The sequence below is a fragment of the Pleurodeles waltl genome, chromosome 11 (genome assembly GCF_031143425.1).
Source record: "Pleurodeles waltl isolate 20211129_DDA chromosome 11, aPleWal1.hap1.20221129, whole genome shotgun sequence".
NCBI classification, from domain to species: Eukaryota; Metazoa; Chordata; class Amphibia; order Caudata; family Salamandridae; genus Pleurodeles; species Pleurodeles waltl.
In genome coordinates, this window is record NC_090450.1 from 223,187,980 (window position 1) to 223,215,574 (window position 27,595).

At 43.9% G+C, this 27,595-nt stretch overlaps 1 protein-coding gene across 1 annotated transcript in view; it reads left to right on the forward strand.

Moving 5' to 3' along the window:
* The window catches only part of GOT1L1 (glutamic-oxaloacetic transaminase 1 like 1), a 368,573-nt gene that overhangs the window by 16,767 nt on the left and 324,211 nt on the right, over positions 1-27,595 (forward strand). The window contains exon 2 of the mRNA XM_069213449.1: positions 24,078-24,259. Within this exon, the coding sequence (XP_069069550.1) occupies positions 24,078-24,259 (182 nt within the window). The remainder of the gene's footprint in view (positions 1-24,077; positions 24,260-27,595) is intronic.

Here is a 27,595-nt window from a genome sequence, read left to right on the forward strand (position 1 = left end):
ATTGTGCATAACGCGGTCTTTTCTTTCTATTTGTATGTGGCTAGCTTGTTTAAATGTGCCCTGTCAGTACTGGTGAACTGTACTTAAATGATGAAACATACTTCTGTTTTTATTTCAACATAATTGTATTTATTTTTGTCTACTAGAAATTGTTTTAATCAAAATTATAAATTATTTATTAGATTGATTGTATATCCTAAGCATATAAGTAAACCGATATGCTTTGCATTTCACATGCCCAACATGATCGAGGGATTGATTTGTTTTGACAAACCTTTTAAATTTCAAATAGTTAACTCAGTCACAATTCACTTTTTCATATACACTTGTTGCCATTGTGAAAAACACTAATTTGCCAAACCCTTACTGTATAAAACGTTTTCCGAATACATGAGTTGCAATTTTATTTAGTTAATGCACATCTGTTGATAAACTAATGTTTAGTCCCATAGGTAAAATTATAAATGCCCAATTTTATAGCACCTTTAAATTGTAGACTATCGTATTAGAAAAATAATGATTTTTCTTGACAGGTGATTTACCTGTGCACACATTATAAAAGCAATGTTAGTGTCATCTTGTTATGTTCCTTAATAAATATGTTTTTCAGTACTTCTGTTTTCCAGTACATTGTCAGTGTATTGTAACTGTCACATGCCCTCTTATGCTTTTACATTAATTTAGCAAGAAACAAAGTTCTTAAGCGAAAAAGATGTTCCCCATCGAAGAGGTTTAAAACTAGCAACGTTAATTCTCCTATCCAATGAGGTAAAGGCATGGTTCTCACTTTGTTGTGAACAATCATGTGTGACATTGCATGCATGAAATCACTTAACACATGAAGGAGACAATATATAAACTTTACCTTTAATCCAATGTGTTGCAACAATAAAACAAATTGATATCTTGAAGAATGAAGTGGGTGACCTGGAGACAGATAAAAAGGTAAAAAACACTGGCACCGCATATACAATTAAACGATTTTTTAGTGAGAATTAAATGTGCGACCCATTGGTAATTCACCATAATTATTTTCCAAATAAGTGCATGCAGAAAGATTACTTGATTTATCCACATTTTTCAGAATCAATCTTTTTACTAGTCTGATTTGTGTGTTCTATGTTTTCTATGTATTTAAGGTAATCATTTGTAGTTTTTCATTGTTGCTGCTATGGCTGACCTTGTTTATAGAACTATAACTTTATTTAAATATTATCCCCATTATATTCTCATTCCTAACTCGTGCTTGTAAATCAGTGGTTGATTCTCCGATCACTGTTAGAAAAGGGTGATCGATATCATTTCATTGTTCCTCTCTCAGAACACTAAGTTTATTGCCATATTGTCACATTTCAAGTGCCATAAATATACATTTGAAAAATGACATATAAAATATTCTTGAAAATAGAGGAACCACAGCTCATGCAGATCACAAGTCAGATTTGTTTCAGATTCTCTAAAATGATGTGCTGATATCAAAATGACTGAGCATACACAAGTAGTGGGACTTTAGCATTTATGTTCTGGAGAGAGAGAGCACTTATATACTTGTTGTTAGAAATGGGTTCTCTAGTTGGCAGTGGTTTGCACCCTAAGTAGGGACCATCTCTCTAGTCAGGGTAAGGGAGTCACACAGCTAAAATAATCCCTGCTTACCCCCTTGGTAGCTTGGCTCAAGCTGTCAGGCTTATCTCGGAGGCAATGTGTAAAGTATTTGTACTCACACACACAGTAACATAGTGAAAATACCACAAAAGTACTCCACACCATGTTTGGTGAATAGCCAATATTTATCTGAGTACAACAAGACCATAACAACAAAAATCCAACATACACAAATAGGATATGAATTTTCAAAGATTAAATCTTAGCAAAACGCTTAACAACACAATAGCTCCAACTGGGGCTATCTCAACGTCTTGACGGAGTTGTTCTTAATGATGCCACTCACAAGGGAAGTTGGGGAGGTGAGACTTCTCTGAGCTGGGGCAGCGTTGGCTCCTTAGTCTCATCGGGGAGGTGAGGTGTTGGTTCCTTACTGCTAGGCAGGGGAAGTGAGGCATTGGTTTCTTACGGTTACAGGCAAGGTGATGCAGTGGTGGCGAGTCAGAAGTTCCTTACAACCTGGCAGGGTTGATGAATCCAGCAGGTCAGGATGCGAGGCGTCAACTTTGCTGTGTCGCAATCACACCACAGGACCACAGATGCTGCGGCGGAGTCAGAGTTGGGTGTCCCGGACAACGGGTACATGCCATTCGGGACTCACACTGTGGCGGGACATCGGAGGCGCTGTGGCGGCATCGTGCCTGCGGCATCAATCCTGGTCACTGCACTCAGCGGGGACCATGGCTCCGGTAAAGGCAGCGGCACCAGTTCCGAAGTCAGTACTCAGGATGTCCTTGAGACTTCTTAACTGGAGGCAAGCTCAGTCCAAGCTTTTGAAGGAGTTTTGGAAGCAGGATGTAGAAAGTCCAGTCCTTTCACTCCTGGGACAGAAGTAGCAAGCAGCTGGCCAGAACAGCAGAGTAACTGGCAGAGTGGCAGTCCCTCTTACAGTATCCAGCTCTTCTTCTTGGCAAAATGTCCTCAGTCCAGAAGGATTATAACTTTGTGGGGTCAGGGGTCTAGTACTTATACTCATTTCTGCCTTTGAAGTAGGCACACTTTAAAGAAAAGTCTTTGAGTGCACACGACCCAGCCTTTCAGCCCTATTCAGATGTGTCAGCTCCTCCCACCACTCTAGCTCAGGAAGGCCCATCAGGATATGCAGGGCACACCTCAGCTCCCTTTGTGTGACTGTCTAGAGCAGAGGGCTTCAAATCGTTTAATGCCGGGACCCCCCTCTCAAAACGTTTTAGGTGTAAGGACCCACCTCACCAACAATAATTTCTAGAACCTGGTACTCTTCAACATCGACAATCATAACCGTCCCCAATTCCCACAGCAAATCACTTTTATGGTGCGGAAATAATATTAAACAGTGTTTAGCAAGCCAAAGGTCAGTGAGTGTGGGGGCATTGTCAAAGGTGTGGCTAAAAACAAAGGTTCTAATTTTTGAGGAATTGGCTTAGGGCAGTGCTGCAAGTCTTATTGCGGCACTGCCCTATGCCAATATAAAAGGGCAGGAAAGACTGTATTTAGGAAATACAGTGCATTCCTGTCCTTTCCCCCTGCTGTGGTGCACAAATTGGTGCCTAGCCCCAACAAAGGCTGGACTGTTTTTGTGCAGGAAGGAGAACCTTCCTGCACAAAAACAATCCTGAGTGGCATTTTCCTCTTTCTATATGCGTGGCGGAATACAAAACACATGGAAAGAGGGGAAAACGAGGAGAAATGAAAACATCTTTCCTAATTATGCCTGCTCTGGTGAGGCGTAATGTTTTGGCACTGCTCCAGTTTACATGATTTTGTAAATCTAGGGCAGCGTCAAAATCCATGGGTGTTGCGTGGGAACACCCACCACAACACCCATGGAACGCCTCCTTGACGCTAAATAAGGCAACACAGCAGCTTGCACTGCTTTGCCTTACTCCATATTTATGAAACCATGCAGGGGTGGCTTTGCGTCTCCTCATAGGTATGATTGAGAGGCTTATGCTGCCGGAGTGTCAAAAAAGTGATGCTCCAGGGGTGCATGCCTCTCATAAATAAGCCATAAAATATATATATATATTTTTTTTTAAGTCTTTCAACGTCAGGTAGCTACATTAAAATAACAGCGAGCTTAAATGAAAAATAAATAAAAGAAAGTCGTTACTCATTGGGAAATGCACTCTAGTGCATTATGAAGCATCTATTAGTTAAAGCACTGCAAAGGTCTGTGTGTAACCGGAGAGCAACAAAATTAAATCTTGGTTAGTGCAGTGGAGAATTGTGACTTGTGTATTTTTAGTGCCATGCGGTCACAGCCTGTGACAGAAAGCACTGTGAATAAGTAAGGCATTATTTTATACTTGCATTACATACAGTATAAGATGGGCCACTACTGAAAAGCTTTAAGATAAAACAGTGCTTCGAAAATGTAGAGCATATATAATACCATTTTAATAGCTGTCCCTGCAACACCTCAAGGTGAAGTAAGTGCTATATAAATACAATTACAATTAAAAGCACACACTTCACAGCGCAGTTGTTAATTCTTTGCACTACAACTCAAAAATAATAAAGCTTGTCATCACAAAACTTTGAGTGGCTCAATCATTTAAAGCAAGAACTGGCTCCCAAGGTGTGATTACAGTTGCAGATTTTCCTTTATATTTGAAGACCAACTTGTAGTGCACATTTGCATTTCATTCAGGAAACAGGCTCACTGGCAGAAAGGTGTCGAAGGCTGTCTCAGTGGCTTCTTTTCACAGCACTGGAGACTCAAGAAATCAGAGTTCAGCTGTGGCATTTTAATGATTAGATGAAGTGAGGCTGTGGAAATGTTGCCCCCCCCAGCCCAGGACTCCAGGGCCCCCTGGGTGTCGCAACCCACAGATTGAAGACCCCTGGTCTAGAGTGAATTCACAAACAGCCCAACTGTCATCCCAACCCAGACATGTATTCCACAGTCAGTCAGAGGCACATAATGGTTCAGCAAGAAAATGCCCACTTTCTAAAAGTGGCATTTTCAAACTTACAATTTAAAAACCAACTTCACCAAAACATTTATACTTAAAATTGTGAGTTCAGAGAACCCAAACTCCATAACTCTGTCTGCTCCCAATGGGAAATTACACTTAAATTATATTTCTGCCAGGAAGAAGAGCTGGATGCTGTAGGAGGTACTGCCACCATGCCTGTTGCTTTACTGTGCTGGCCTGCTTCTTGCTGCTTCTCCCTGGGAGTGAAAGGGCTGGACTTTGCTTTCTACATCCTGCTTTCAAACGTTCTCCAAGGGCTTGAACTGAACTTGCCTCCTGTTGTGAAATCTCAAGGACATCAAAGACTTCATCTGCCAGTGCCTCTGCTCTTCTACTGAGATCCCTGACTTGCCAACTGGTGTCAAATCCAGTCCCTGGACTCTTGGAAGTGGAAGCTGGTGACATGAAGTAAAATCCATGCACAGAGGCCAATGTGGCAGAAAAATGGACGCAGTGCTGCACCACATCTGAAAAATCAGCACAGTGCCTGTCTTGCAGCAGCAAAATTGACGCATCGCCTGCTTCAGCACGGATACATCATTGCTGTGCGTCTGGATTTTCCACGCATCATCCCTGGTCTCCATATTCTTCATCAACGCTGCCCCAAAGTAAGGAATTGAATCATCGCCATCCCAGCGGGAAAAGAATCCATGCATCGTGGGTCCAGCGGGAAAAGAATTGACGTATCGCAATCGCGGCAGTAAAATAATTCACGTATCGCCTGTCTTGCCTGGAAATAATCAACGCATTGCTTGCTTTTCTGACGCATTACCTTCAATGCAGACCACATCATCCTTGTTTTTGACACATCCAAGGTTCTGTGTGTTAATAAGGATTCAGCCAATGATTTTTTGGGATTAAGACTCTTTTAAACATTTAAAGAGTGATAGCTTTATTTGTGTATGTTGGATTTTTGTCCTTTTGGTCTTGTTTCACTCAGATAAATATTGGCTATTTTTCTAAACTGGTGTTGAGTACTTTTGTGGTGTTTTTACTGTATTACTGTGTGTGTGTGTGTGTGTGTGTACACATATACGTTACACATTGCCTCTGAGATGAGCTTGACTGCTTGTGCCAAGCTACCAAGGGGGTGAGCTGGGGTTATCTGAGTTGGCTATCTCCCTTACCCTGACTAGAGTGAGGGTCCCTACTTGGACATGGTGTAAACTGACTGCCAACTATAGACCCCATTTCTACCAGAGCTCAATATAATGGAACATGCAAGTACCTAGCCCCTCTCCACCTTTCGCACCCCCAATATTAGGCATCCCCGTCACTCCTCCACCTTACCTCCACACACTCACTCAAGTGCCTGGTCATGGAAACCAACCCGCCTGCCGCCCAATGACTCCCACACTTTTCCATGTTACACTATAATGGTGCTTGCCCCCTAAGACCTCTGGAACCCAATATCCTGACCCACTGCACTTGACTGCAGCCAGACTTTTGCTTTGCACACCAACCCCAAACATACGCTTGTTCGGTTACCTCCTCGTCCTAGCAAAATGTGTAATCAATATACTGCAAGCTGCCATGTGTTACTGTTGATTTATGTTACCAAAAAACAATAAAGATAGATTTTTTAAAATTACTACTAATAAGATGGCCACAAATAAATATAGATAAATGCAGAAAGAAATCTTAAAAATGTATAAATACCATAAAACAGGAGCTCTACTTGTTATATAGACTGCTGCCAAAGGTTATACTGGTTGTTACTGTTACTGATCCCATGTCATACATCCAAGCCTCAAGCAAGGGCCTGTCACGAGGGACAGTGCCTTTAGCAGCTAGTGTGCCAAAGGCAGAAGCGCTACAAGGCTATTAGAACATTCCACTCACTAAGAACAGAATGTTCTCAATTAAAAAGGGCAAAACAGAAAGATAAACATTTGAATGTTGGAGTTGATAGCTTAAATGTCCACCTTCCTGTTAGTAAAAGCGAAGGTTGGCACGGTTCTTTCTATTTGTACTAATAGTATGAATATTGCCTGAATATTCCCATTTTATATGTTTTGAGCCACTTAACAGAGGCACATGAGTACAACAGAAGTGCTAGTTTATGTACTCCAAAATTCATTTGTGAATTGGCCAAACAATTTACAAAGGCCTAAATTGGAAGTTGAAGTGTAGTTAAAAAAAAAAAAAAATCTGTTTTCTGCCACAGAAAAAGCTACTTTCATTTAGTCACTGGCACAAAACATTCTTTAATGTAGAATGTGATAATGAAGACAAGTTCCTGAGATAAATACATCCAACATAATCCAGTTTCACAGCATCAAAAGCACAGCTGTGGTACTTGGTTAGTTTTAAACCTCACAAGAGGCTAAAGGGGTCATTTATAACCTGGTGGTTAGACCTCAAACCTACCAGGGCAGTGAAAGGTTGATTCCCCACCCTGTGGCAGACTGAGCACAATGCATTTTCAGTTACCATCTATAAGAGGAAGGTCTTGAAATGTTCATACTCAGGCCAGGCAGCTGATCAGAGTTTTTAGACAACTGAGTGAATTAAGACTCATCTATTGGAAGCCTGATGATTCCCACACCCGAAAAAGTGGTGGTGGAACCACAGACCTGGAAATGTGGGAGGACACCTGATTTATGGTGATTTTCCTGCTCCACCAAATCCTAAATCAAAATCACCCTTTATGTCTACCAATCTAGAGCACTCTCCTTGATTGAAACTATTGTCTCCAGCTGACCAAAAGTAGTGTTTGGGCATGCTGAATGTTTAACATTCTTGGAAAGTGCATCTCACCACTTAAGCAATGTGGGTTTGGGGGGAGTAGATACAGTTAAGCGAACACAACTCAAAACTTAAAATACACACAGTAGAAATAATAGATCAATGTCTAGACCAATACTTACTTTTCTAGGTAAAACAAATATTTTATTTCTAACTCTACACATTCAAAGGAATAACAACATTTACAAGCAATAAATCAGTCCACTTTACGTCAGGGCTCTAGTACTTTTCAGGCACGTCTGGGGCCCACCCTGTTCTTTTATTACGTAATTGGAGGTTATTCCCCATTCACTGGTGGCCACATCCAGGGAACACTCACTAATATGTTGTACTCAAGGGTTCCACTTTGACTCTTGGGAATTAGACAAAAGTGTGTATGGTGCTGCAGCACTTTCTGCAGCGAATTTCCTATGGGCACACAGGCCCAGTTCAAGTCTTACTCACTCCTGTTGCATGGAAGCATTTGGCGGTGCACCGTTTTACCCGAGCCTGGGCGCTCGTGAGGTCAGATGCTGCTTGGAGAGGTTGCGCAGCTTGTACACTCGCAGCAGTACCCATCATGTGCATGCTCACATTCCTGAGTGGCACAGCCGGTTCTCCCTGGTGATCGGAGCAGCTTCTAGTGCCTGAAGACATGGTAAGTCAATTACTCCCCAGCAGGGGTGCGGGGTGGGTGGTGGTGGGTAATTCAATCCTTCGGCTCCTGACTGTAGTCCTGCAAGGGTGTGACATCCTCCTTGTCATCCTCTCAGTCTTCGGGAGTCAGGGAATATCTTGTTGGGTGGGCTTCACCCACCTCACTCTAGCCTCACTGTAGTCCCGGGCAATGGCCCAAAGTCCTTGGCAAGTTAGTATCGGCAGCCCCTACTGGCATATGGGGTTGTTGCGGTACCTCCAGACACAATGTAGACTCCAGGAGTGCAATCTCCCAGACCAAGGAGGTCTGACTGGGTGGCTGCTAAGGCATTCACTTGTCCTGGGATCCTCGTCACTTTTGGATTGCAGAGTCATGCTAAGAGGTGGTACGGCTCGGCGCGCCTCACACAGTGCTCTTTTCATGGTTCAGTCTTTGGTGACCGTCTGCTGGCATACAGTGATCGTTGAAAATAATTCTGCACAGTCCCTACAGTAGAGTTACCCACTGGAACTCTATCCCTCCAACGCTCTTCCCTTCTCCGACAGCACACTGGTCGTGGTAAGCAGGCAGGTACTGGTGGTGGTGCTGAAGGCTCCATGGAAGGCGATCTTGGTTTTCCCTGGTTGACGTCCCATCACCCATCAGGGAGACTAGCAGGCCTTGGCCCCCACTCCACAGGCAGAAGCCTAGCAGAGCTCCTCCTAACATAACTTGTCTGGCTGCTTGGAACCTCTCCCCTTCTTATAGCCCTTTTCCAGATACCAAATATGATTTAAGGTCCGAGTCTTTAAAGTTTTAGGTTGCTGTTCTGCTTCTTTTGAAGTGCACAATTTTCATTTCCTTTTGTCTTCCCAAAAGGATTTCTGTCACAGCAGGCAAGACTCTGAAGCTGATTGACCCAAAACACAATTCATGGGAGTGACCAGCATTCACACCTGCATGTCAGCCACAGTGTTGGGTGTATCAAACATCTAATACCAGGCTCCCATTCCCACTCTTCATGATTCCCTTATCAGCTTCATCTCCGTTCCTGAGATGTGTTGCGGCCCCATCCTTGTGATCGGTCACTGACTCTAAGAGCAACCTTTTGTGTAAAGGGAGAGTCCCTTCCTCCAGTGTGTTTCACCCATCTTGCAAAAAGGCAGCAATACACAGATCTGTCTGGGGGGATTTCTCTCCTCCTCATGTCTTCACCAGACAGGCCTGTGCTTCCCAAAATGGAACCTAGGGTCCTTCTTGTAATGTACCCTTGTAGGCACACTTAGACACAGTGTACTTTCCCAGCTCACTTACTCTCTCCAGTACTGTTATCTCCATGCAATGTGCCTCTACAGCCAGACATGCATTCAACACAAACATTTAGGCTGCGCACATTGCTCAGTACTGTAGCCTTTCTGTATTGCATCAGGGTGTGCTGCACTCCACCCTTCATGTATTGTACTGCACCTGCTCTCTAGGATTTCTGAAAGACAAACTCTTTCAAACAATTATAATTATCTTGTCCACAAGTAGTAAAATTTACAGCACCGCCTTGATACCTCGTGAGACAGAACCATTATATCTTCTTTGCCCTGGACAGAGCTGTTTTGCTTTATAGCTAGGCGTGGGCTATGCAATTATGAATGCGTGTATGCATGCAAGCATAATACACGTATATTTAAACGTTTTGTCAGCTTATTATCACATTCACCTTAAGTACTGCCTCTACCTCATTCACAGAATGATGTCTGCAGTCTAACTGAAGTTTGTTCGGGTTAGATTCTGTGTCTGCTGATGACGCTAAATTTTAGAAATCTATGTCGATAACTGTAGCTTGTGCTTTATGTGAATTTGGCTAACTTGGCGTTTGTCGTCCATCTTTAATGTGACATTGTACAACTCCATGTGATTAACTTTACCATTTCATTATTTGCCATCAAATTCAATTTTCTAGGCTCTACAGAGCGAGCTAAAAACTATACTGAATGTTCTGAACAAATTGTAATTTCTCAAGGCTGAGATTAGCTAAAGACTGATTAACATACTATATAACCATTTTGTCCCTGTGTAGTAGACGATGTCAATGCAGAATGCCAAGCAAGTAATAGAGAGAAAATCTTCGAATGCATTCTGTTGCAGATGTTTCTCTTTACTTGATTTCTATTGGTTAGAAGCACAATAACCATGTTCTAATGCATAGAATGTATGAACCCATATCTAAAATCCCATAAAAGAGCACCCTTTTGGGAGGTCAAGAGGAGTCCTTTCCCCCATTCTTAAATGATAAATCTCTGTTCATTTTGTTTCGTAACGTTTCCGCTTTCATGATTTTCTGTATTTTGGTGCTTCTCGCTACTTGAATTTCGAATTGACTAACTGCAGTTTGTACCTTTGTATTTTGAATACTTTTGAAGTAAACCTTGAAACTTGAGATCTTTGTGTCTGTCCTTTTTGAGATTCCATTGTGATTCAGTTACAAAGCACTGCCAAATATCCAATTACACGAGATTGGTCCATCTGAGAGAACCAAAGTTCATAAAAGGCTGGCACCTCTCTCATTCTGAGTAAGCACCACACACACGGGGGGGAACCAAGAAAAGTGTGTGTATGTCGCCTTGACACTGTTATGCTCCTTGGTCTCTTTTGACAAGTCTGGCGCGTTCCCAAGGACTTCCACACTTTTATCATTGTAAATGGATAAACGATTCCATCAGCTGATCATACACTAGTGCTCAGTGATGCCAAGACTATGGTCCGTTCTTCCTCTTAGTTCAGATCACTGTGGAGCAATTCAGTATGGTTTGTAGTGCTTTTGTAGTTTAATTTGTTGCTGTAAATCTCTTATGGCCTTGTTACAAATTTGTCTTGTAAGACACAAATGATGTTTGCACTTGTTGACGTTCTGAGTGCAGCATTAAGTTCACTCCTACCGTGCAGTTTTTCCCTATGAAGATTCCTCTAGTTTCTTAGGTGGAATAGAGGAAAATTGGCTTCTTTTCCTTAAGAAAAGCCAACACAACATATTATCCCACATTCGGACTTGTGCCAGTTGGCATGAGGAAGTAAAATTGCACTGGAGAAAAACTACAAGGTCTAGTACCTCAGAACAAGAGCTTAAACGGTTGCCTAAGACTTCTCTTACATTGTCACAAACTATTCTTGGTCCTGCAATTATGAAGGTATAGAAAAATATGATCATATTACCCCCACGCTTTTTGAGGTCCCATCGGCTCCATAAAAATCATCAATCCTCTATAAATCCCTTTGATTAATTGTCAGACCACTAATCAGACATCAGCCCTTCAACCTTGCAGACAAGTGTTCCATTTCTGACAATTCAGTATACATAGAGAAGAAAAACGTGTCCTCTTAACTCGCCTGAACAACACCACTAGTAATTAGTAGCCCACCACACTCTTCCATTTTGAAGAAGAAATTGAAAAGGTAGCAGCATAATCAGGGACTACGTGTCCAAACAGGTCCAGGGGGTCAGGAGGCGGCCCTCTCTCTTGCAACACCTGCTACTGGTCACTGGTGCTAAATAGTGCTGTCCTTTGCCCATCAGCACCAGGAAAAGGCAGGGTGGTGCCACCCCGGTTGGCCCCTCGGCTACACACCTGCCCCATAGTGGTAAGATTATTCTTCACTGCCCCTCACCAGACTTCTACTGATTGGATGCCAAGCGAGTCCAATGCTCTTATTCCAAGGCAAGCAGTGGGAGACTTTGGGCACTGAAGGCTGCACATGGGCCATCTAAAATCCCGTTCGCTGTGCAATGGCTAAAGGAAACCCCAATTATTCCTCGCTGAGAATGGTTTTGGAAGGATTGCACGTTGCATCCCTTTGTCCTGCTTGTCTTTGCACAAAACAAGACTTGTGTTGCCCCCTTGTTGGCGTCTTGTAATTTTTGCAGTATCTTTTGGAGGGACAAATGTAATTCTTTATTTCTGGGTCCTGCGCAAGTGGGGAATTAACTTTGAAGCTAGCCTTGGGTCTTATGCTGTCTGTCTGCTAGTTCTGTTAGACAGATTTTTATTTGTTGTCCAGCTTGTAGCTCGTTTTGCAGGTTGAAGGGGCAGCAGTCAAATCCATTTCACCTTACTGTTGTTTTTATTCCAGTTCGAACTTTTATTTTCACTATGATGTTCATTTTGTTGTGCACTTAGTGCTTTTACTGTGCACTCCTGACACAAGCTGTTGATTGACCTAGTTCCCCCACTGCTTGCGTTTTTATTGTTTTTTATCTTGGGCATTTTACCTATAATTTGTCCTTCCTTCAAGAGGGGTTCGTGAACCTAACCATTTGAAAAGGGACAACCTTAGAGTGGTCATCCCCCAACATTTTGCCTGCCTGCCTCCCTCCGCTTGTCTGACTGTTTGTGTTGGTTTTAGGACTCTGACCAGTGCTAAAGTGTGTGTGCTCTCTCCCCTAACCATGGTTATATTGGCTTCTAACCAATTGTAATTTTTAATTTACCTGTTAGTCTCTAGTAAAGTGCACTAGAGCTGCCTACGGCCTGTAAATTAAAAGCTACTAGTGGGCTTGGACCACTGATTGTGTCACCCACAAACATAGCCCCTTAACCATGTCTCAGGACTGCCATTGCAAGGCCTGTATGTGCAGTTTCAATGCCACTTCGACTTGGCATTCTAAACTACTTGCCAAGCCTTAATCTCTCCTTTTTCTACACATAAGTCAGCTCTAAGGTAGGCCCTAGGTAACTCATGGGGCAGGGTGCTTTGTAAGCAAAAGGCAGGACATGTGCTTATGTTTTTTACATGTCCTGGTATTGAAAAACTCACAAATTCGTTTTTCACTACAGTGAGGCCTGCTCCTCTCATAGGTCAGCATTAGAACTGCCCTTATATACTTTTTAAGAGAGAGATTCTGAGCTGAAAGGAGTACCCCTGTCATTTGAGTATCGCCAGAATGTGAATGGAAAATCCTGCCTACTGGTGAAGTTAGATTTAATATTATTCTTTTAGAAATGACACTTTTAGAAAGTGGGCATTTCTCTGCACTTACTGCCTTCTGTGCCTTACAGCCTGTATCCAATCCATGCCTGGGATGTGCCGATTGGCAGCTCCCCTTGTGCATTTCACCCAGACAGCCATAAACACAGGACACTCAGCCACATCTGCATTCATCTGCATCCTGAATGGGTCTCCCTGGGCAGGAAGAGTAGAGGGGCTCTTATTCACACTTGAAAGGCCAGTGGCCTAATCCCACACAAACGACTGTCACTTTGTCTGTGACCCTCCGAAATCAGACACTGATTCTACAACTAAACTCTGTCAAAGGGACTGCCTGGCTGCCCAAAGGACTCATCTGGACTGTGTAGCTGAAAGGACTGCTGCCTGCTGGCCCCTGACTCTGCTAGAAGGATTCTGCCCTCCCCACAAGTGCTCTTTAAGGGCTTGGATTGAGCTTGCCTCCTGTTCTGGAGTCTCAGGGCCACAAAGACTTAAATAAAGAGAAGAAAATCCCAGTGAGTCGGAAAATTGATCCAAAGCCTCCAGAAATCGTTGCAGTGACTTCCTCGCGGCTGAAAAATAGCTGCATCCTCCACCAGAACAACGCAGCGCCTGCTCCTTTTTACCAACGCATCAAGGATTTTCAAAGCATTGTCCCTGTGCGTCCCTGTGCATTGCAGTCATGATCCAAGACTGCGTCCTGGAAATCGACACATCATCTTGCAGCGCGGAAAGAAACAACGCATCTTCTGTGGTGCACCAGGAAATCCGATGAAGTGCCTTATCTTTCAACACATCTCCTCTGCGACCTCCGTGCGTCATTATTTTTGATGCATCCCAGGTATTGTGTGTTAAAAGGATACAACCACTGAGGATTGAGACTCATTTAAACCTTTAAAAAGTGATATCTTGACTTATGTATTTTGGATTTTTATCGTTTTGGTCTTATTTTATTCACATAAATATTATCTATTGTCTTAAAGTGGTGTGAAGTACTTTTTGTGGTGTTTTCACTATGTTACTGTATAAGTAATTACACACATACTTTACACAGTGCCTTCTAAGTTAAGCCTGCCTGCTCTGTGCCAAGCTACCAGAGGGTGAGCAAAGGATAATTTGGATTGTGTTGTGACTTCCCCTGACTGGGAATGTGGTCCCTACTTGGACAAGGGTGTGTACCTCTACCTACTAGAGACTCAGTTTGCAAAAGTACCAAAAAGCACTTTGGTGAAACCACAGATTAAAAAAAAGCCCCAGATCATTCCTCACGGAACTGCATCCTGCAAGATATAGACAATCTTATTTAGGAGGTGGAAAATATCTTACACCCTGGTGCTTCAAGCAAATTTGGTGCCAATCTGAAAAAGCCCCAAGGTGCCTATTTAACAGAATGGCCAGCAAATCCAAACCTCTGCTCCGTCTAACCACCGACCCCAAAGAAACTGAGCTGGTGTACCATGCACCCAACCTAATCCACCAATCCCCTTAAAATTTACAATAGTATGTACCAACCATTTTCTTCCCTTGGCTTCCAGTGTCCAGCCCACTAACGACCCTGGTGTGAACTCAGCCCCTACTCTTCAGCCGGCAGTTGCTGAGATAATCTGCACACAGATAAAAGAACTATGGGAAGTCATTACCTTCTTGAGGGATCTAAGGGGAAAGGTACTGTAGGCGGCTGGCCTGGCTTGTAGTGGGTACCAGAGGTACTTACACCTTGTGCCAGGTCCAGTTATCCCTTATTAGTGTAGAATAGGTGTTTCTAGCAGCTTAGGCTGATAGAAGGTAGCTATGGCAAAGCAGCTTAGGCTGAACTAGGAGACATGCAGAGCTCCTACTATACCACTTATATCATATGCACAATATCATAAGAAAACACAATACACGGAGTTACTAAAAATAAAGGTACTTTGGCCCATATTTATACTTTTTGACGCAAAACTGCGCCAACGCAGTTTTGCGTCAAAAAAATTAGCGCCGGCTAACGCCATTCTGAAGCGCCATGCGGGCGCCGTATTTATTCAATGACGTTAGCCGGCGTTAGCCGCCGGCACTGTCTGGTGTGCGTTAAAAAAAACGACGTACACCAGGCAGCGCCGGCGTAGGGGGAAAATGGCGTAAGGGCGTCCAGAAATGGTGCAAGTCAGGCTGAGGCAAAAAAATCGCCTCAACCCGATTTGCGCCATTTTTTTACGACGCCCATCCCCCATTGAAATGACTCCTGTCTTAGCAAAGACAGGAGTCATGACCCCTTGCCCAATGACCATGCCCAGGGGACTTCTGTCCCCTGGGCATGGTCATTGGGCATAGTAGCATGTAGGGGGGCACAAATCAGGCCCCCCTATGCCACAAAAAAAAAAAAAAAAAGAAATACCTACCTGGACTTACCTTTATGTCCCTGGGGTGGGTCCCTCCAGCCTTGGGTGTCCTCCTGGGGTGGGCAAGGGTGGCAGGGGGTGTCCCTGGGGGCAGGGGAGGGCACCTCTGGGCTCATTCTGAGCCCACAGGTCCCTTAACGCCTGCCCTGACCCAGGCGCTAAAATCCGGCGCTAATGCGGGTTTTTTAGACCCGCCCACTCCCGGGCGTCATTTTTGCCCGGGAGTATAAATCCGACGCATATGCATCGGAGTCATTTTTTAAGACGGGAACGCCTACCTTGCATATCATTAACGCAAGGAAGGTGTTCACGCACAAAAAAATGACGCTAACTCCATGAACTTTGGCGCTAGACGCGTCTAACGCCAAAGTATAAATATGGAGTTAGTTTTGCATCGAATTTGCGTCGAAAAAAACGACGCTAATTCGGCGCAAACGGAGTATAAATATGCCCCTTTATTTTTATGACAATATGCCACAGGTATCTCAGTGAGTACCCTCAGTAAGAAGGTAAGTACTATACACAAGTTATATGTACACAAACCAAAATTAGGTAAGTAATAGCAAGAAAAGTAATGCAAACAGTGTAGAATTACAATAGGTTGCAATAGGAGCACATAGGTATAGGGGCAACACAAACCATATACTCCAAAAGTGGAATGCGAACCACGAGTGGACCCCAAACCTATGTGAGCTTGTAGAGGGTTGCTGGGACTGTAAGAAAACAGTGAGGGTTAGAAAAATACCCCACCCCAAGACCCTGAATAGTAGGAGTAAAGTGCACCTACTACCCCCAGAGAGCATAGAAGTCGTGATAGGGGGATTCTGCAAGAAAAACACACACCAGCAACGCACTGACAACGGATTTCCGGACCTGAGTACCTGTAAGACAAGGGGACCAAGTCCAATAGTCGCGACAGTGTCCGGGGGGGCAGGAGCCCAGGAAACCCCAGCTGAAGGTGCAAGGAAGCTGCCACCGATTGGAAGAAGCTTGGAGTTCTGCAAGAAAGAAGAGGACTAGGAACTTCTCCTTTGGAAGACGGATGTCCCACGTCGCGATGAAGCTTGCAGAGGTGTTCCCACGCAGAAAGACCGCAAACAAGCTTTGCTAGCTGCAAGAGTCGCGGTAGAGGTTCTTGGGTGCTGCTGAGGACCGGGAAGGACCAGGATGTCGCCTTTTGGAGGAGGAGACAGAGGGTGCGCTCAGCAACTCAGAGAGCCCTCACAGAAGCAGGCAGCACCCGCAGAAGTACCCCAACAGGCACTTAGAAGTAAAGGGAACCGGAGTCCACACGAAGTCACAAAAGGGAGTCCCACGACACCGGAGGACAACTCAGAAGGTTGTGCACTGCAGGACGGAGTGCCGGGGACCCAGGCTAGGCTGTGCACGAAGGAAATCCTGGAAGAGTGCACAGAAGCCGGAGCAGCTGCAAATCACGCTGTACACAGCTTTGCAGTCTAGCGTGGGGAGGCAAGGACTTACCTCCACCAAACGTGGACTGAAGAGTCACTGGACTGTGGGAGTCACTTGGACAGAGTTGCTGTGTTCCAGGGACCACGCTCGTCAGGGTGAGAGGGGACCCAGAGGACCAGTGATGCAGTCTTTTGGTGCCTGCGTTAGTAGGGGAAGATTCCGTCAAGCCACGGGAGATTTCTTCAGAGCTTCTGGTGCAGGGTGAAGGCAGGCTATCCCCAGAGCATGCACCACCTGGAAACATTTGTGAAAGCCTGAAGGATTAGGCACTACAATGTTGCTGGTAGTCGTCATGCTTCCTTGTTGCGGTTTTGCAGGCGTCCTGGAGCAGTCAGCGGTCGATCCTTTGGTAGAAGGTGAAGAGGGAGATGCAGAGGTACTCAGGTGAACTCTTGAATTAGTTATCTAAAGAATTCCCCAAAGCAGAGACCCTAAATAGCCAGAAAAGGAGGTTTGGCTACCAAGGAAGAAGGATTGGCTACCAAGAGAGGTAAGAGCCTATCAGAAGGAGCCTCTGACGTCACCTGCTGGCACTGGCCACTCAGAGCAGTCCAGTGTGCCCCCAACACCTCTGTTTCCAAGATGGCAGAGGTCTGGGACACACTGGAGGAGCTATGGGCACCTCCCCTGGGAGGTACTTGTCAGGTGAGTGGTCACTCCCCTTTCCTTTGTCCAGTTTCGCGCCAGAGCAGGGCTGGGGGATCCCTGAACCAATGTAGACTGGCTTATGGAGAGATGGGCACCATCTGTGCCCACCAAAGCATTTCCAGAGGCTGGTGGAGGCTACTCCTCCCCAGCCCTTCACACCTATTTCCAAAGGGAGATGGTGTAACACCCTTTCTCAGAGGAAATCCTTTGTTCTGCCTTCCTGGGCCAGGGCTGCCTGGACCCCAGGAGGGCAGAAACCTGTCTTGGGTTGGCAGCAGCAGCAGCTGCAGCTGCAGTGGAGACTCCGGAAAGGCAGTTTGGCAGTACCCGGGTTCTGTGCTAGAGACCCGGGGATCATGATCTTAGACATGTTACATGGCCATGTTCGTCGTTACCATTGTGACGCTATACATAGGTAGTGACCTATGTATAGTGCACGCGTGTAATGGTGTCCCTGCACTCACAAAGTCCGGGGAATTTGCCCTGAACGATGTGGGGGCACCTTGGCTAGTGCCAGGGTGCCCACACACTAATTAACTTTGCACCCAAACTTCACCAGGTGAAGGTTAGACATATAGGTGACTTATAAGTTACTTATGTGCAGTGGTAAATGGCTGTGAAATAACGTGGATGTTATTTCACGCAGGCTGCATTGGCAGGCCTGTGTAAGAATTGTCAGAGCTCCCTGTGGGTGGCAAAAGAAATGCTGCAGCCCATAGGGATCTCCTGGAACCCCAATACCCTGGTTACCTCAGTACCATATACAATGGAATTATATGGGTGTACCAGTATTTCAATGTGAATTGGTAAATTTAGTCACTAGCCTGTTAGTGACAAATTTGGAAAGCAGAGAGAGCATAACCACTGAGGTTCTGGTTAGCAGAGCCTCAGTGAGACAGTTAGGCATCACACAGGGAACACATACAGGGCACATACTTATGAGCACTGGGGCCATGCATGGCAGGGTCCCAGTGACACATAGACTAAAACAACATATATACAGTGAAATATGGGGGTAACATGCCAGGCAAGATGGTTCTTTCCTACAGGTATAATTATTGATGTAATTGCACCGTCTTAGGCCTCTGCCAGTAGATTTCAAAGAGGGACGTGAGCACCCGTGTAATCAGTTTAAAAAACATCTTATTCCAATTTTCAACCCAACATGTTACACAATAGATCACAGTGAAGTTCTCCCGAGTGCTCCACATCGCCTTAGGGTCCTTAGCCAGCAACCTCCACCTTTCCTACTAGTACCCGAGTGCCATAATCCCCCTAGGACCAGCGTGGATATCCCACCCACTAATTCAAGTTTCATTAATGAGGGAGTGCAGAGAGCATTGCTGCCCAAACCCAACCATTCTTTACGTCAATTTATTCCCTAGCTGAACCCAAAATTATGCCTCCTCTTATCCATCAAAGCCTCATCTGTATAATTCCCTATAGACTTATACCAAGCATAACACATTCTCCTACATCAGGACAATCTATATGACTGGTGTCTCTAAGCTCCAGCCACATGTTAGAGAAGACAAGGCTTCTCTAACTAACAAAGTTATTCATTGGATCGGGGATGGTAGGAAGTGTTATAGTGTTACTCATTCCAGTATCACTAGGGCCACTCATCCTCAGATAACAACCTAGATTGCATTACATTAAATTTTTCCCACCCTTCTATTGTAAATTGCCTAATCACTATGCAACTGTGAATCCTCCCCCCTCAACCTACCAACTCTGCGTTCCATTTCAAAATGACAATTCCTCCTATGCGGAGGGTGGAGGAAATCCAAACCTCCTCATTGCTATCTTGAGTTGACTGACTGGACATTATTGGGAATCCTAACCGGAGCAGTAGGTTAGCCTTCAATCTTGCCTTTCCCAAGGACATTCTATTGTCTCTGGTGCCATCTTGACTAATCCTTCCTCGAATTATTCTACTCAGATTCAGTCTACCAGTTTGGTAGCGCAGTTATCCTCTGCTGACCCGGCACTAAGCTTTTCTTCTGTTGAGCTCCCTTCTTTACCCTAGGGCAACCTGGTTACTACCTTGACCAACATTCACAACTTTTTAACACTGGTCCTTTGGAACATCGCCAGGCTTGGGAACAAGATTGCCCGACAGGACCTGGAGGGCTTTCATTGACAAGCATAATATAATTATGTTTCAAGAAACTTGGGAAACCGTACCATCCAACAGGCAAAGCTTCAAGATTTTTTTATGTTCCAGCCTGTAAATCTCTTGCTGGTATATCATTGGGAGGTCTTGCTATATTGCTTAAGATTTTTTACACTGCCATGTGAAACAGCTAACCATTGATTCCCCTGATTTACTTGGTCTTGAAGTTTCTTTCCAGAACAAGACAAAATTATTTTTCTTTAATGTCTACAGTAAGAGCGTTCCCAAGACTGCTGACTCCCATGTACTATACCTGCTGAGAGATACTATTTCTAAAATTGGGGAGGATGCTGTTGTGATCGTGGGTGGATACTTCAATGTGAACTTCGAACCCTCAGCACTTTTAAGGGAAAATGCTGGTGAAGAAGTTCAATTTGGGAGCATACCCCAACTTTCATGCCCCTGCATAACGTCCCACTCCCTGCAAATGCTGGACCCATGCGTGTGCTGACATTTGACAGCTAGTAATAGGAGAACAACATCTGATGCAGAGAGGGATCCTACTTTTAGAAGGAATTCACATTGGAGTCACATCAACTTCATCCTTGTAGATTTACATTTGTGGGAAAACCTTATTATTAAGGAAGTTCTACCTCGGTTTGAGAGTGACCACTTTCCTTTGCTTCTTACCCTTCAGGGTAACTTAGGCACGATGGGTTGAAATCAACACCTGCCTAGTGGTGATTTAATAATACCTACAACTGAAGGAGGGTAAGGTGGGAGAGGGTCCCGAATAATTACGGTATCCATGCCCAATACTACCAGGGCTTGGTTCCCTTCCTGCTCACCTTAGGAGAGGACGAATCTGATCCCCCACAAAATAATAGACTTTCATGTTATGTGTTTTGAAGAACTGAGACATCCTTTTTTTCACCAAATCCCCTTTAAAAGGGGTCTGCCGCTGGTCGCAGACCCCACGTGGTAGGGACAGTAGGGAAACGAAGCACCGCCTTATTAGAGCTCTTAAAGGTGGTTTTCCCCAAGATACTCAGTCTGCTAGAACCTTCTATAAACTTGTCCAAAACCATGTTTTAGTAACGTGGGACACTACTGTCTGAAATGACATTCTGAACGCTGCTCGATCAGGAAGCCAGGCAGCTTTCTGGCCTATTATATCCCATGATGCCAAGTCGTCTAGAATGAGGCCAGAGACCAGCCTCCTCCCGCAGGATTGGGTCACCCAATGTAGATTGAGGACAACAAAATCTTGTCACAATTTCAGGCAAGGTTTCTGTCTAAAACAAGTACTGTTAACCATGTTTTTAGAATTCAACTTATTAGGTGTAAAGAGGTTGATATTAAAAGGGACAATCTCTATGTCGCGTTTGTCGACCTAAAAGCAGCATTTGACATGGTCCCCAGAGAACAAGCTCCCCAGTCCTCTTAAAGTCATTACAATTTGACTCATCGCAATAATTTTGCCGACATTATGTGGGGAGTTAATGGGGAACTACTGACCGCTTCAAGGTTGACACAGGGGTTATGCAAGGTTGTGTCCTTGCCCCAGCATTTTTCCTTCTATTTATCGATGGCTGTGTCAACTACCTTCTGAACGGTGACAGGACTTGGGAGATCAAAAACACCAGCTTTTTTGTTTGAAGATGATACCCTGCTAGTCTCTAAAACCCAAAAGGAATCAAGACCCTATTGTTAAGGTTTAAATTATTCTGTTCCAATCACGGCTTTGCCATTAACCCCAATAAAACAAAGTTTATGGCAATTCATCGCATAGGAGATTTAGTGGGCTGATTACTCTGGAGGGGGTGGTGGCCCTGGAGAGAATGCTTGACTTAGATTATCTTGGAATCCGCTTATCCAGCTTCAACTCATGGGCACTGCCAGGTTACAAAAAGCACAATTACACTTAACCATAAGGAGGCCAATACTTTTAATATTTGCAAATAAGACCTCCGTCCATCCAGTCTCCTTGTTCTTGAAGTCTGGAGCGCACAGGAAGTAGCAGTTGCAGTTTATAGTGCCACACTCTGAGGCTACATTAATATAGATGCCATGTGGGTAGCTAAAAATAAAATTTTGATTGCGGCCCTTAAAATCCCTCAAAGTACTCCGCCAGCCTTCAAACAAGACCACCCTGTCTATTATTTCCGTAGCGCATCTCAAACCAATATCATACTGCCTGAGAATATGGTCTACCCCGGAGCTGGAACATTATTGAATGGGCCTCAGAGATATATTGGGCAGAGAAAAGGGAGGGGTTACTTTACTCTGGCTAAACTACGTGACGCAGGTCCTAGACACAATAGGCCTGTCAGAGTATTGGCTGGCCCCTGCTGTTATCTCATCTTCCGTCACTGAAAAAATGAAGTCCCTCTTTCTGGGAGCATGAGGCGATGAAGCTGATCCAACAACAAAGCAAGGGGCTCCTGACTAAAAGATTCTTAGAGCTAAAGCCCTTCCCTACCCTCGAGTCGTACATGGGTGAGATTGATCGCCCTTTTCCACAAGTCCTTTCTATAAGGGTCAGACTGAGTGTCCTCCCTGTTGCTACCTTTACTGCTAACTAAAATGGTCCCTTGGGCAGTAGTAAACTCTGTTCAGCTTGCAGAGTAAGTGACGAAATTGATGACAATTTACTGTTTTTTTGCCCAAGCTACCTTAAGCAGCTCAAGCACTGGATTGTTTCTTTATGCCGTTCCTTAGGAAACGGGCAGTTCAAGGTAGCCCTGAGAATTTGTTGGGCAGATACCACCACTCCCTCTATCGTTTTCTCAGTTGCTGAGTATCCAGAGAGCATCTGGCCCACACAATGTAAAATTCTCTCTCTCCTGGCCAGACCAGATTGAACCAATTGCTGTACAGGAACCTGGTCTGCTAGACTCCACCTAAAAGAAACTAAAAGTCAAGTTGGCAGGAACCCATAATATCAAACAAGGCGATTATTCCCTAAGCCCTCTTGGATTCCAAGGTTTTATACTTAGGATGCCAGTTATCTTTAGCCTTTCATTGGGAGTCCTATTCCTATGAGTTCTACGCACAATTTAAGTTTTACACTGTTGTTGTGAATATTTATCAGACATCCATCAGTTTGCCATATGGTTTTTGCCTATTAGTAATTGTTGTGCCGTTCACTGTGTAGGTTTATAAAATGTGTTTTTAGAAACTTGTTGTAATACCTGTTGAGCAGTTAAGTATCTCTGGCTTTTATAATGTATTATTGATTGTGTTACTTTTATGGGTCTTGACTGAAATAAAGTACTGATTGAATAAAATAAAAAAAAAAGGTATTTAGGTATTTCTTCAACAAATTCTTGCTTTACCGTGGCTAAAGAACAACCTTACCAAACTTCTATAATGTCTTGCACAAGCTCCCACCAATGCCTTAAGCATTGTCCCCACACTGCTAAAGTGTAAATGCCTGTTAGGCTGCACGCTTACCACTCACCCCAAAATCTTAGTTTCCAAAAGGTCTGTGTACTTCAATATAAAGTATTTGATGCCCTGGTGTTCCTGCTCTTCTACTTCCATGCATATGCCTCGGCTACTTTACAAAGCTAGGTCTGTGCTTAATTAATACCTTTGGTAAATTTTAAATAACTAATTATCATTCCTCTCTGATAGAGTAGAAATGCAATAACATAATTGAATTCATGCAGATACCAGGCAACTTTCAGTCATTGTGTGGGCTACATGAAATAGCTTGAGTTCTTGTTTGATGTGGTTTCCACTCATCTGTATAAATTCTCAATTGAAGGTACATTTTTACACATTGGCTGCATTGTTACTCGATTTGTGAAAGTGCCAGCTTTTCTTCAACACAACTGACTTTACGATATATCTTTCCCTTTACAGTGGAATGTGTATGTCAGTAGTTACACTACTACAACATCTGCTCTCTTTAAAACCCTACACAATTTAACTTCGTATTAGGCCAATAGGAATATGTTTAGCAAAAATAGCGTGCTGACTTTGTGTAGTGCTGAGAAGCCTAGAAAACGCTATTTGTTTTAGTTCAAGTGTTTGAAGGTACCAAAGGATGTAGGCTGAATCAGTCACTGAAGAAAGAATGGCAAGATAAATCAAAGGGTAAGATATTGAATTAAGGGGCCAGACTATATACATTTCACAAAGTCTCTACACAGAGTTACAGACCACAACAATAATGTTTGCTCAGAATAGCTAGCAAGGTATGCAGAAGAGTTATCTTCCCTACATACGCCTGTTTCCGTGCCTGCATTGCTAACTATTGTAAAATCAATGCCATGCTCTTATAACGTTTCAGTCTGGGTTCTGCACTAGGATGGTGTTGTGCACGCTCATTTTCCCTAATCTTTTGTAGATTCCTAAAGTACCATCCCACCATGTGCTCATGAGGTTTCCTGTGTATAACTCCACCTCTATGACATTACCCTGGACGCTGCGATATAATCCTGCCTTCCACAGGGGAGACTCTTATGTTCTCCACATTTCTCTGTTCTCAGTCTGCCAGGATGATGATGGTCAAACGTGGGTTCCTACTGTTGTGAAGAAAACCTGGCTACAGATCGTAAATGACCCAACGCTGAACCACGAGTACCTTCCTGCGCTGGGCAACCCGGAGTTCTGCAGAGCAGCATTGGAACTGGCAATTGGAATGGACAGCACTGCCGTTCTGGAAAACCGGGTACAATATTATCGTAGCCTTATTAAAAAAAAACAGTTACCTGCTTCGTGGGGCAACCAATCTTTTGACCAAGGTTGGAGAGGGATAGTAAGCGTTAAGAAATATTTTTGCAAACAACTTATAACACTTGATTAGATTTATCTAAGTGTAAGTGTTGACAAAATGTGTAAAAGGAAGTGAATAAAAGGAGGTTACAGGTAAGCAGACATAAAAGCCACAGGTAAGAGAATCAGATCAGTCAGCTGCTTATTTCAGTTGTTGGTGCTGAAAGTGGCCCAAAAAAAAAAGATCACATCAGGTTTTTTTTTACCATGCGGAAATTTTATGGTCCTTACGTCATGTGTGGACAATGGTGGTAACAGAGATACGTATATCTTGGTGCAGAGAAAAGGGTGCATGCTAAAGCTACAGTTTATGTATGCACGCACATTTCTCAGTAGACTGGATGGTAAACATTTTAGTTCAGTCTGTTCCAACAACTGTTGTCAGGTTCCGCAAAACAAAACTTAGTATTGCCCTGAAATGTCCGCCCTTGAACCTGAATTATCAGATTATTGGGTCTAGCTGTGCACCTATTGTCTTTAGTCACTTGACCGATAGTAGCTTGGTTTTTAGTAATCCCTGACATGGGGGTGGTTTATGGCTCATGCACACCGCAGATGTAAAGTTATCACATTTATCACATTTTGGTTTCCCTGCCATGATAGCAATCTTGGTCCTTATATGAAAATAAGTATAAGCATCTTGTATATATCAGTGTAATACATTTAGAATATTCTTAAAGTTACCTCGGTATTTGTTTCCTGGACACAAATTCTAGGCTAACATTGAGTGCTCTCTATTTTTGACAATTTATTAGGAAAACTTGTTTCTAAAGTCACAAAGACATTACCAAATGTAGAATGATTAATCGCAAAAATGATGAGTTGCAAAAATAACAAAAAAGAAATGAGCAGAAATCATGTCTAACTGCAACACTTTCCCATATCACATTACCTTCACTCTTTACAGCCAGCGATTCTTTACTACACTGGGGTGGAGGGAGAACACACTGCAGGCATTTTAGCATCTTCATTGCATTCTAGTACTTGCAGATCTTAATATTTTCATGAGCTCACAGTTAACCCCTTAGCTGCTGGGCCTTTTCCCCCCCAGTGCTGAGCCCTTTTTTGGCTATTTGGGGTAGTTCGCGCTTAGGGCTTCATAACTTTTTGTCCACATAAGCTAACCACGCCAAATTTGCGTCCTTTTTTTCCAACATCCTAGGGATTCTAATGGTCCCCAGAGTTTGTGGTTTACCCTGGAGGAGACCAAGAAAATAGCCAAAATACAGTGAAAATTTAGTTTTTTCCAAAAAAATGGGAAAAAAGGGCCGCCGAAGAAGGCTTGTGGTTTTTTCCCTGAAAATGCCATCAACAAAGGGTTTCTGGTGCTGAAATCACTATCTCCCCACCTTTCAGGAACGGGCAGACTTGAATCAGAAAACCACATTTTCCAACACAAATTTGGCATTTTACTGGGACATACCCTATTTTTACTATTTTTGGTGCTTTCAACCTCCTTCCAGTTAGTGACAGGAATGGGTGTGAAACCAATGCTGGATCCCGGAAAGCTAAACATTTCTGAAAACTAGACAAAATTCTGAATTCAGCAAGGGGTCATTTGTGTAGATCCTACAAGGTTTTCCTACAGAAAATAACAGCTGAAATAAAAAAATATTGAAATTGAGCTGAAAACAACAGCCATTTTTCTTTATGTTTTACTCTGTAACTTTTTCCTGCGATGTCAGATTTCTGAAAGCAATATACCGTTTTGTCTGCTGGACTCTTCTGGTTGCGGGGATATAAAGGGCTTATAGGTTCATCAAGAACCCTAGGTACCCAGAGCCAATAAATGAGGTGCACCCTGCAGTTGGTTTTCATTCTATACTGGGTATACAGCAATTCATTTGCTGAAATATGAGGAGTGAAAAAGAGGTATCAAGAAAACCTTTGCATTTCCAAAATGGGATCAAGATAAGGTTTTGAGGAGCAGTGGTTATTTGCACATCTTTGAATTCCGAGGTGCCCATACTAGCATGTGAATTGCAGGGCATTTCTCAAATAGACGTCTTTTTTACACACTCTCTTATATTTGGAAGGAAAAAATGTAGAGAAAGATAAGGGGCAATAACACTGGTTTTGCTATTCTATGTTCCCCCAAGTCTCCCGAAAAAAATGATACCTCACTTGTGTGGGTAGGCCTAGCGCCCGCGACAGGAAATGCCCCAAAACACAACGTGGACACATCCCAATGTTTCACAAAATACAGAGCTGTTTTTTTGCAAAGTGCCTACCTGTGGATTATGGCCTCTAGCTCAGCCGGCACATAGGGAAACCTACCAAACCTGTACATTTTTTAAAACTAGAGACCTAGGGGAATCCAAGATGGGGTGACTCGCGGGGCTCTGACCAGGTTCTGTTACCCAGAATCCTTTGCAAACCTCAAAAAGTGGCTAAAAAAACAAGTTTTCCTCACATTTCGGTGACAGAAAGTTCTGGAATCTGAGAGGAGCCTCAAATTTCCTTCCACCCAGCGTCCCCCCAAGTCTCCCGATAAAAATGATACCTCACTTGTGTGGGTAGGCCTAGCGCCCGCGACAGGAAATGCCCCAAAACACAACGTGGACACATCACAGAAAACAGAGCTGTTTTTTGCAAAGTGCCTACCTGTAGATTTTGGCCTCTAGCTCAGCCGGCACCTAGGGAAACCTACCAAACCTGTACATTTTTGAAAACTAGAGACCTAGGGGAATCCAAGATGGGGTGACTCGCGGGGCTCTGACCAGGTTCTGTTACCCAGAATCCTTTGCAAACCTCAAAAAGTGGCTAAAAAAACAAGTTTTCCTCACATTTCGGTGACAGAAAGTTCTGGAATCGGAGAGGAGCCTCAAATTTCCTTCCACCCAGCGTCCCCCCAAGTCTCCCGATAAAAATGATACCTCACTTGTGTGGGTAGGCCTAGCGCCCGCGACAGGAAATGCCCCAAAACACAACGTGGACACATCACAGAAAACAGAGCTGTTTTTTGCAAAGTGCCTACCTGTAGATTTTGGCCTCTAGCTCAGCCGGCACCTAGGGAAACCTACCAAACCTGTACATTTTTGAAAACTAGAGACCTAGGGGAATCCAAGATGGGGTGACTCGCGGGGCTCTGACCAGGTTCTGTTACCCAGAATCCTTTGCAAACCTCAAAAAGTGGCTAAAAAAACAAGTTTTCCTCACATTTCGGTGACAGAAAGTTCTGGAATCGGAGAGGAGCCTCAAATTTCCTTCCACCCAGCGTCCCCCCAAGTCT